The 11,590-nt window shown below is 38.1% G+C and overlaps 2 protein-coding genes across 2 annotated transcripts; one reads left to right on the forward strand and one right to left on the reverse strand.

The window, feature by feature from the left end:
* The first annotated feature begins 1,509 nt into the window (after positions 1-1,509).
* LOC140613329 (olfactory receptor 4C3-like) lies at positions 1,510-2,418 on the forward strand. Its single transcript, XM_072791864.1, has one exon. It carries the CDS (start codon positions 1,510-1,512, stop codon positions 2,416-2,418), a length of 909 nt encoding a protein of 302 aa, XP_072647965.1.
* Positions 2,419-9,011: 6,593 nt separating this feature from the next.
* On the reverse strand, positions 9,012-9,941 carry LOC140613330 (olfactory receptor 4C45-like). Its single transcript, XM_072791865.1, has one exon. The coding sequence runs from the start codon at positions 9,939-9,941 to the stop codon at positions 9,012-9,014; it is 930 nt and encodes a 309-aa protein (XP_072647966.1).
* Between the last annotated feature and the right edge of the window lie 1,649 nt (positions 9,942-11,590).

An 11,590-nucleotide genomic window follows, 5' to 3' on the forward strand; every position in this document is an offset into this window, starting at 1 on the left:
GCACTTATTAGCTAGCTGATTATGCTTCTGTGGGTTGCTAATATGTGGCTCACTTTCTTGCTGTGCAAAAGGAGGATAAAAGCAGTGATCTACCTCATGGGCATAACGTGAGGATTAAAGGAGCTGACATATATAAAGCAGTTAAGGATAGTGTTTGTCAAAAACTACATAGTACTCGGGTGTTTGCCCTTATCACACTGTCTGTGCTCTTGGCCATAATGTTCTACTCTGTAAAGGTCCCCATCGGACGTGTCATTTGCAGAAACTACATTTACCATCTTGCACTAAAACTAGGAGACAGAAAAATGGGGCAACTTGCTGATCAACACGGGAATCTTCTCCCCAGTGTTCTTATATCTGGGTGTCTCTTCCTCTGACACTTAGTGACTCTTCCGTAATTCTTATCATACAGATCTTCAGCAAGTTGGAAGATTCAGCTATTCTAAGGAGGCCTGTGTTTCCAGGAAAACAATAGGTTGTTGGTGGGTTGGGTTAGTGTCATTTTTTTTTGTTGTTTGTTTGTTTGTTTAAAACTCAGATAGGCCCTGGCATTTCCATATCATTATGAGAATAAAGGGTGAGTGGGAATATTCCACCAGATGCATTTATAGCTGGTTAAGATGGGGTATCTGCTCTCCCTGCCCCTGGTTTTAGTAAACAGCCAGATACTCCTTATTTAAGAGAATCTTTCACTGATGATCACCAAACTCTTGCTTTGAGTCCTTCCTGTAGATGTAGAGAGACAAGTTAGCTTTTAAACAGAACGATTGCACTAAGCCAAGGGAGCGCAAAAGCAGAAAAATGTAAAATGTCAAGGGCAAATGGGAAGAGTAATGTAAATTTGGCTTCCTGATGATGCTGCCCACAGCGTGGTTTCAGAGAGGAAGGAGATGAGCAGGGGGAGAACTGGGAAGTTGGGGAGGTCTCCAGTTCTCCCACTCATGTCCTCTCAGTCTGGCTTTAGTTTGTTTTACATCCGTTTCTCTTACCATCAGAGACACTGTCAGAAAGTATAGAAAACCTCATTGAAAAGTTCAAGAAGAAAGACTTAATTCAAAGGGTATGGACTACATATGCAGAAATTTCAGGAGATCCTAAAAATTCATGGTCTTCTTAAGTGCCATAGAATCTATGAGGAACCATCCTGAAAATTGTCAGAGGTGCACTCTAGCTGAATTAGAAAATCTGCCACGTGTTCAGTTTCAGGAGTAACAAAACTAATTTAAAATTTACATAATTCAATTAATATTTTCATGTAATAACTTAGATATCTACTTCCCAGTGTTGCTAAAGTTTAAACAATAGACACATGATCACATTTAGTAGTTGACAGAGTGAATTGGTATAAAAATTTTGGAACAGAAAGAATTTAGGAGAGACAAAGGGAAGTGGGGGTGTCCCAAGAAAACCTTGCAACACTTTTTCCCTCCTACGATTCTGTTAAAATAATGTTCTTCTCTTGACTTTACAGGCAATAGCATATGTGCATTCTCCTTCTTCTTGGACTCTATGGAAATGCCACACAATATCACAGAATTTTTCATGCTGGGACTCTCACAGAATGCAGAGATACAGCGGGTCCTCTTTGTGTTTTTTTTGATCATCTATGTGGCCACGGTGTGTGGCAACATGCTCACTGTGGTCACTATCACCTCCAGTCCCATGCTGGCTTCCCCCATGTATTATTTCCTGGCCAACTTGTCCTTTATTGACACCTGTTATTCGTCCTCTATGGCTCCTAAACTCATTGCTGACTCCTTGTGTGAGGGGAGAGCCATCTCTTTTGAGGGCTGCCTGGCTCAGCTCTTTGGAGCCCATTTTCTGGGAGGTGTTGAGATCATTCTGCTCACGGTCATGGCCTATGACCGCTATGTGGCCATCTGCAAGCCCCTGCACTACACGACCATCATGACCAGGCATCTCTGTGCCCTGCTGGTGGGGGTAGCTTGGTTCGGAGGCTTCCTGCATTCCCTGGTCCAGCTCCTCCTGGTCCTTCAGCTGCCCTTCTGTGGGCCTAATGTGATCAATCACTTTGTCTGTGACTTGTACCCCTTGCTGGAAGTCGCCTGCACCAACACGTATGTCATCGGCGTGCTGGTGGTCGCCAACAGTGGTGTGATCTGCCTGTTGAACTTCCTCATGCTGGTTGCTTCCTATGCTGTCATCCTGCGTTCCTTGAGGTACCATGGTGCGGAGGCGAGACGTAAAGCCCTGTCCACCTGTGGGGCTCACTTCACTGTTGTTGCCCTGTTCTTTGTGCCTTGTATATTTATTTATATGCGGCCATCATCTACTTTGTCCATAGACAAAATAGTGTCAGTTTTTTATGGTATTTTGACACCTATGTTGAATCCACTCATTTATACCCTAAGAAATGAAGAGGTAAAAAATGCCATGAGAAAGCTCTTCACTCAGTAAGAAACTGCAGGTGTAAAATGTGTAAAATAAACTGCAGGGTTTATTTCTGTAAGTGGAACAAACTGAAACCTGTTTATATTATTGAATATCACCTTATTCCATTTTACCTATGTGTCCATCTTCATAGATTTTTATGGTCTAGTGTTTTCCTATAATTGCATAATTTTATGATAAAACAGCTGTATGAAATATATAGGGCACAAATGATTATTATGCCTTTTTAGAAATGAGGAAATTTTTGTCTCCTCATATGATTAATTGATTAATTAAGATTATCTGGCTTTGAAGTGCCTAAGCTAGCACTCAAAATTAGTTTTTTTCTGATCCATCATCCATATCTTTCAATAGCAATCCATGTTGTATCATTCAAGTCTATGTGATAATTGAGCTGTAAAAATGTGAGGCAAAACACAACTTAAAGCAAATCACTTCATGCTTAGCTGTGTACAGCAGTCTGTGTCCATCTAGGCAGAGCTTCTATTCCTTCTCATCACCCTGTATGACATCCCTGGCATAGGTGCTATTCTATAAGACTTTAGCTCTGGAGGCAGATGAACCTGAGTTTCTGTTTTATTTCCTACACTTACTTGTAGCATGACCTTGAATAAGTAACCAAATTACCACCACCACCACCACCTCTACTTCTCCTCCTCCTCCTCCTTCTTCTGCTTCTTCTCATTTTTTTTTGAAGACTTCTTTATTTTAGAGAGCATGTGTGTGTGCATGTGTGGGCAGGATAAAAGGCAGATGGGAGGGAGATTGAGAGAATCTAAAGCAAGAGTTGGACGCTTAAGGCACTAAGCCACCCAGGTGCCCCTAAGTGACAGAAGTTCTATTGACCTCTGGTGTCTGTCTTTAAAATAAAAATAAATATAATACATATCTAAAGTGTTATTGTGAGAATTAAATTAGGAAATCTGTGTCAAATTCAGAATCCAGGTTCTGGCATATTTACTCACAGCATGTTTTATTTGATTTGTTCCTCAACTTTTCCTAACCTTCCATACAGAGGCTGCCTTCTTTCACTTTTCTATCTGTTCTAGGTGTGAAATACATGCTGTGCTTAGAGTAGATTGGCTTAGTTTTTGGGCAAGTGATACAAAGTGGCATTTCTTTTTATTTTTCTTTACTCTTTTTTTCATATTCCAAGGGATGCCTGTGTTCTGGAATCTGAAATGTATGTCCACATTTGCCCCATTCTTTTCCTGCTTTTAAGAACTCTGATCCACTTGATGGGATGAGCACTGGGTGTTATACCATATGTTGGCAAATTGAATTTAAATTTAAAAAATGTAAAGAAAAAAAAAAGAACTCTGATCCATCCCTTCTCAGATTTCATTCTTTAAGAGTTAGGAGGCTCCTATAATTTATAATAAACTTCTCCTTTGTTTCAAAAATAATCTGTAATTCATCCTGTTGCACCATATCTACTTTTTACACTAAGAAAAAACAAACCAAGAATTAATATGAAAAATAATCTGTCTACTACAAATATTCAACAATTAGTCTCCAAGAACCAATAAATTCAGGAGCTCATCAGAAGTAGTTATTAGGGATCCCTGGGTGGCGCAGCGGTTTAGCGCCTGCCTTTGGCCCAGGGCGCGATCCTGGAGGCCCGGGATCGAATCCCACGTCGGGCTCCCGGTGCATGGAGCCTGCTTCTCCCTCTGCCTATGTCTCTGCCTCTCTCTCTCTCTCTCTGTGTGACTATCATAAAAATAAAAAAAATTGAAAAAAAAGAAGTAGTTATTATTTTATTCCCAAATGCTATGTATAACAAAAATAAACTTTCAAAGTTCCTAGGAAAAATCAATACCATCTTTCATTTTGTCACATTCCAATACTCTAGTTAATAAAACTAGGTGTAATGGAGACCTTCAGTTCTCTACCTATTCGTTTCTATTGTTGGATAATAAAAGTACCATTGAGCCAATTTTCCAATCAACTAATAAATATGAAGTCACTATGTAGCTTATTAAAAAATACAATTTTTCCACCACAATCGCCACAATGTCCCACAATTTTAACTCAGGAGACTTTCTAGAAAAGCATACTTACTTCATTGAAATTTGACAAGCACCTTTTAGTAAAGATAAGATATCAATTAGCATAATGGACTGATCCTAATGCTCCCTTGTTTTTTGTTGCCTGAATCATGGTTAACAACAGCCCAACTAAGTTATGAATGCTCCCTATTTTTGAAAAATTTCAACTTGCTAGAATAAACACATGAGTAAATATCACCAGAAATTTTCTATATCATTTAAAAATTATTACTAATTTTATTTACAAAGGTAGCAGTGTCTCCATTTTGGAGTCTAGGGTAAAACACCTTTCTCCCCAAATACACATTTATTTTAAAATTCAGAATCTAGGAAAACAAAGGTGGGCAATCCACACATGTGTGAGCCCACACACACAATTGTGCATGTGTAAATCCATCTATAAGCCATTACCCAGAGATAGTCCCTATCAGTGTTTTGGTAGATAACTGGTTATCCTGGTTGTCTTTTGCTTCTCTCCTCCTCCCTCACCTCCTCCCTTTTCTTGTCCCACCACTCCTCCCTCGATTTGTTCTATAAACTTGGTTAAGGCTCTGCTATCCTGAAAGGTACTCTCTGGGGCTAACTGATTTCTCTGTTCAGCTTACAAGCCATCTTAAACTTTCCTTATCATAGGTTTCCTTGTCCAAAAATGAGTATTTTAATTCTTAGTATATGCCCTTGTGAAAGGTAAGTGTGCATGAAGAGCACAGCACCTGACAGGTTGATGGCATCTAATGTTGGTGCCCTTCCATGCCCAGTGGGCAACAGAGGAAGAAAGGCTAAAAATAGTTTAGCTTCCAAATTTTAATTACTGTTGAAAATGAGCTTGTGGTGCAAAAACAGAAGAACTGCATTTGAGAATTTTACTCCAGAGCTTACTGTTATGTGGCTACTGGCAAGCTACTTTATTTATTTTTTTTTTTCATTTATTTTTTATTTTTTATTTTTTTATTGGTGTTCAATTTACAAACATACAGAATAACACCCAGTGCCCGTCACCCATTCACTCCCACCCCCCGCCCTCCTCCCCTTCTACCACCCCTAGTTCGTTTCCCAGAGTTAGCAGTCTTTACGTTCTGTCTCCCTTTCTGATATTTCCCACACATTTCTTCCCCCTTCCCTTCTTTTCCCTTTCACTATTATTTATATTCCCCAAATGAATGAGAACATATAATGTTTGTCCTTCTCCGACTGGCTTACTTCACTCAGCATAATACCCTCCAGTTCCATCCACGTTGAAGCAAATGGTGGGTATTTGTCATTTCTAATAGCTGAGTAATATTCCATTGTATACATAAACCACATCTTCTTTAAAAAAATAGCTTTTCATCTATCTTGAACTTTCTTCCCTCAGTGAAGTTTATTCCTCCTTTCTTTTTTAATGGATGATAGCAGAAGAGCACATATTCATGTCAAAAATATTTGATATTTATTTATCAGGAGAAAGCAGTGCTATATAAGCCACAGGTCACTTCTTTATGTACAAACTATTGCCAATGGAGGAGAAGATAGTTTCAAAATATTTCCTGTTATGTGGGAATCAAAACATTTATGGAATTACAGACTACTGCCTAGTCACTAACTGGTTCTTTGCAGACTTCTATATTTTCAGCCTGGCCTATCTATGATGGCAAATCCACCTTCAAATTGGTCCAAACAGTGAAGACCCAAAGGGTTCCAAGAAGAAAATTCAATTCAAAGATTGAAGAGAAATGTAAAAATTTTAATTTGTTCTCCGGTTGTATTGAGCAGATACCAATGGATTTGATAATGCTCAAAGGCTTTGGATCAGACAGGCTTAGATTTGAATTATGATGTAGGAAAATTTTAGCTAATTGATCTTGAGCTATATATATAATTAACCTCTCCAACCCATTGTTTCTTAATTCATGAAATAGGGGAAATCAGGATTGTTGCAGTTATTGGGCCATAGTAAGAACTTATTAACAAAAAAAAAGTGAATACAAAGCACTTTAAACCTAGTAAATAAAAATAATTTTAAAAATTTAAAATAAAAATAAAAATAAGCTATCATAATGATTTATACTAGCATTGTTTTATTGATGTTCACACCATTCCGTGGGCAGGTTCCCCATTATGTTCAAATAAACGTTTTAAACAGAGGTAAGTTCCACAGTTTGAGACTTGAGTTAAGGAAAGAAATAAGGACATAAATTTACTGCCTCCAAAGCATACAAATGAGAGTGCAGGTTAGGACATATTTCACAGAAGGTGCTGGAAACATAAGCTGTCATCATCAGGATCATGAGCATCATCATTCTTATTTTATCATTATCCCATTCATCCCATCTTTGATGGGAACTACAGGCAGATCATCCAAAAGGATAAGTTTGATATTTTAAACATACTGCTCCTTGTGTATATCTACAAGGTGGTCATCACAGGAAATTCTGGTAAAACATCTATGTTTTGGAATTTATTATTGAAGGGTAATTGACATACAACGTTAGGAAGTTTCAGGTGTAAAACATAGTGATCTGATAGTTCTGTACATTATTCAGTGATCACCAAGATAAATGTAGTCACCCATCTGTCACCATACAACAATATTACAATATTATTGATTATATTCCTTATGCTGTGCTTTTCATTCCCTTGATTGATTGATTTATAACAAAGCTTGCACTTTTTAATCTCCTTTACCTATTTCACTCTTCCCCCCACAACCACCTCTGTCAGGTGTTATTTTATCTGTTAACTATCTTTTTTTTTATTATGGCAAAACATTTATTTTTAAAAGGCCTTCATATGGAATGAGATCTAACCTGATATGAAGTCCTGAGAACATGAGAAATGTTAGCATCATATGATATTCAAGTCCCTGGTTGTGAAATCACTTTCTGAAGACATGCTTCTGAGCTCTTCCTCAGGAATCACAAGCTCTGTACAGAGATGTGTCTGTTGGTCCCTGGCATTGGGTTCTCCCTTCTCCTTCCAGAGCACCAGAGTGGGATCCATCATTAGTGAGAGCTTTTGAAATAAGTTCTGCTCAAACATCTCACACTTGCTCTATCCAGCTTCCCCGTTTGTTACTGTAGCGGTGTTAAGGGCATTTTATCCCAGAATAGGGAGTTGTTGGTGGGCTAGCTTTAGTGTCCAGAGATCTGCTCCCAGGTTCCATTAGCTTCCTTGCTGAGATAACTCTCTTCTATACTATCCTTACTCATAAGCATGTGACTTATTTTGAAGTGAAGTGGGGCTGGCACAGATGTTTGGTCCTTCTGTGATGATGGTTCATGAATGACAGTGGCAGTGTTCTTGGCCTCCTCTTGTCAGCAGCTATAGTCCCTGGCACACTTTCTGTGCTTGACATCTGTGAAGGCTGTAACCATGTCTGAGCAGTTTCACTAATTTTTAGCAGATTCATTTTTTTCAATCTAAGTCATCTAATTCTTACAACTTAAGAGAGTGGGTAATGCTATTTTAATTTTATTGGTTAAGTCTGTAGAGAGATGAAGCAATTTGCTTACATTCACAAAGCTAATTTATGTAGGAGACAAGACGAAAAAGCCTATTTGGTCCAAAGCTCTTAATCTCTAACTTCAAAGCATCTGACTATTTCTGAATCCCTCCTAGAATTTCATTATGTACAGGTTATGAATTCTTTTCTGTAATCCAGATCTGTGGTCATTGTTCAGTTTTGTGACACTACTGGTGATTTCCTGCCCCAGCTGTTCAGAATCTTCCTTTGTCCACATCTAAAACATGACTTTAACATACAGATATTTTCTGCCTTAACTCTGAAGACTTGATCAATTGTATTTCTTTTGCATCAGCCCATTCTGCCTCTAATTCTTTCTGTACTGTAAACAATTGTATACTACAGGGAATGGTGGTGATGTAATTTTTAAAAGATACTTTTGTATGCAAGTGTTCTCTTCTTAGGACTGTGACAAATAAAAAGTATTTTTTTATTGTTGCTGTGCAGGAACATCTATAACATCTATCCTTTCAAATTTAAGAAGTTAAGAAAAAATGTATTTGGATGAAAGTACTTCTTGAAGACTCCCTGGTGTTCTATACCTTTTTGCATGTATAGTTGCTTTTCCTTTTTTAAAATAACATTTAATTCTAGCTGTAGTGCTGGATATAAAGTGTGTTCAATAATATTGCTGCTGATCTGTTTCATACCCACAATCAGGACAGCATTATGACTTTTGTGGCCCTTTGCTCCTTTCATCCTTATGAATCCTTTTCCTCCATAAAAATATCAAAAATTATATTTTATGACTGTGTTAGCATAAAGATGACTATACTCCAAGTGGGGTTTAGCTTATATTTATTTTTTCTTCATATTTTAAAAGAAATTAAACCATTTCAAGGGTTCCAAAAGTTATTGCGGGCTCTAGGCACTGTGCCTACTGTGCTTTTTAATGGGTACATTGACCCTGCCCATAATATAAATATTCCTGAAGAATACTGACCCAGATAGGATATTGATTGTCCCAAGTGTAATCAACTAATAAAGGGAATAAATATCTGTTAATTATTACTAGATTTTTAATGTAAATACTCTAATCATAATATTCATTTATCACCAGTTTTCATTATTTGTCCCCAGAGTTTCTTCATGACATTTTTTACTTCTGAATTTCTGAGGGTATAGATTAAAGGATTCAACATAGGAGTTACTAGGGTACAAAACACAGTCACAGCTTTGTCAGCAGGGAAGGAGGTCGTGGGTCTCAGGTACAGGAATGAACAAGGTACAAAGAATAAGATGACAACAGTGACATGAGAAGCACAGGTAGACAGGGCTTTGCGACGCCCTTCAGAGCTATGAGTCCTCAGGGAGCGCAGGATGACAATGTAAGAAGCAACCAGCATAGAAAAAGTGAGCAAACATAGTGATCCACTGTTGGCAGAAACCAGGGGCCCCAAAGTGTGAGTGTCTGCACACGTTAGCTCCAGGAGAGGTATTAAATCACACATAAAATGGTCAATAACATTGGGGCCACAGAATGGTAACTGGATCATGAACAAAACCTGGATCCCTCCATGAACAAAGCCTAAAATTCCAGCCATTCCTACCAAGAAACCACAGACAGGTCGGCTCATAATGGTCATGTAATGCAATGGCTTACAGATGGCTACATAGCGGTCATAAGCCATGGCAATTAATAAAATGATCTCAGCACCAGCAAAGAAATGTTCAGCAAAGAGTTGAGTCATGCAGCCATTGAAGGATATGGTGTTCCGCTCAGAGATTAAGTCAAAGATCATTTTAGGTGCTATGGAAGAAGAGTAGAAGCCATCTATGATGGACAAATAGGATAGAAAAAAGTACATGGGAGAACCCAGAGCTGGGCTGATGAAGATGGTGACCGAGATGAGTAGGTTACCTGCCAGTGTGATCAAGTAGGTGATTAAAAATACAGCAAATAAGAATTTCTGCAGTTCTGGATTCTGGGTCAGGCCCAGCAGAACAAATTCTGTTACATTGTTCATCCTTTCCATGGAGTCAGCTTGGGTTATGAGCACATGGTCCATCTGGAAAGATCATAGATTTCTTTTTTTAAAAAAATGATATATTTATTTATATGTATTTTTTTATTGAAATTTGATTTGTCAACATATAGTATAGCAACCAGTGTCCATCCCATCAAGTGCCCTCCTCAGTGCCTGTCACCTGGTCACCCCATCGCCCTGCCCACCTCCCCTTCCACTTTCCCTTGTTCGTTTCCCAGGGTTTTGTCATGTTTTGTCACCCTCTCTAGTTTTTCCCACTCACTTTCCTTCCTTTCCCCTATAATCCCTTCACTATGTCTTATATTCCCTATATGAGTGAAACCACATAATGACTTTTGACTAGTATTTTTAATTCAACACTAAAATCTTCCATCACTTCTTTGGTCCTGGTGTCTGGGATTGATGGACCACACCTTCCATCACCTCTACTGCTTTGGAGATAGTTGTAAAAAGAGTCAAAAGGTTAAACTTCTCTTATTCACATACATACATTAAATAGTGACAATATGTCATAAACTCTAGAATAAAAGCAACGTGTTATTATGAATGTTGACTTATGATTGACTTCCAGACTCTGGTTCTGAAACCTTACAGATGGCTTTCTTTCATTGTTTTTGGGACAGATTTCATCAATGGCAATTATTTTGAAATTATATTTGCTCATTGGCATGAATATAGGTATATGACACAACATTCTTTAAAAAGTCAACTGTATATCAGATAGGAAAGTGCCATCCTTACTATGTCTATACAAGCATTGTTCTTTGAGCTGTGATTCCTTTCTGTCAAACGAATGCACATACACACAGAGAGACAGAGTTGCCGATGGAGTGTTTCCCCTTCAGAATGCCAAGGAACTATATAACAGCTCTCTTAGTTGCATTCACTTGGCAGCCCTGGATGTTGTATCTGGCTAAACATGGCTATTACATACTCACTCTTCCCACATCTTTACATGCAGATGTGTAAGTGATACAAAGATCCCTGAAAGTCCTCAATATTTCTTCAATGAATTATTTATTTATTTATTTATTTATTTATTTATTTATTTATTGTTGTTCAATTTGCCAACATATAGAATAACACCAAGTGCTCATCCCATCAAATGCCCCCTCATTGCCAGTCACCCAAGTCATCCCCACCCCCCGCCCACCTCCCTTTCTACCACCCCTTGTTCGTTTCCCAGAGTTAGGAGTCTCTCATGTTCTGTCTCCCTTTCTGATATTTCCCACTCATTTTTTCTCCTTTCCCATTTATTCCCTTTCACTATTTTCTATATTCCCTAAATGAATGAGACCATATAATGTTTGTCCTTCTCGGATTGACTTATTTCACTCAGCATAATACCCTCCAGTTCCATCTACGTCGAAGCAAATGGTGGGTATTTGTTGTTTCTAATGGCTGAGTAATATTTTCTGTGCAATTGTTCTTTCATCACATATAGAATAATGCTCTAGAATAGATAAATAATTTTAGTCAATTTTACAAATGGAATTAAATGAGTCATGAGGTTTCCCTGAATTTCCTACTATTGAGACAGAAGTACTAAGATAAATACAATTTTTTCTTTTGACATAAGTTTAATCAGTTAAGATGAACTTGAAGTTTTAATTGTCAATTGGTGAAAAAATTGAACA

Source organism: Canis lupus, chromosome 21 (assembly GCF_048164855.1).
Source record: "Canis lupus baileyi chromosome 21, mCanLup2.hap1, whole genome shotgun sequence".
In the NCBI taxonomy this organism is placed as follows: Eukaryota; Metazoa; Chordata; class Mammalia; order Carnivora; family Canidae; genus Canis; species Canis lupus.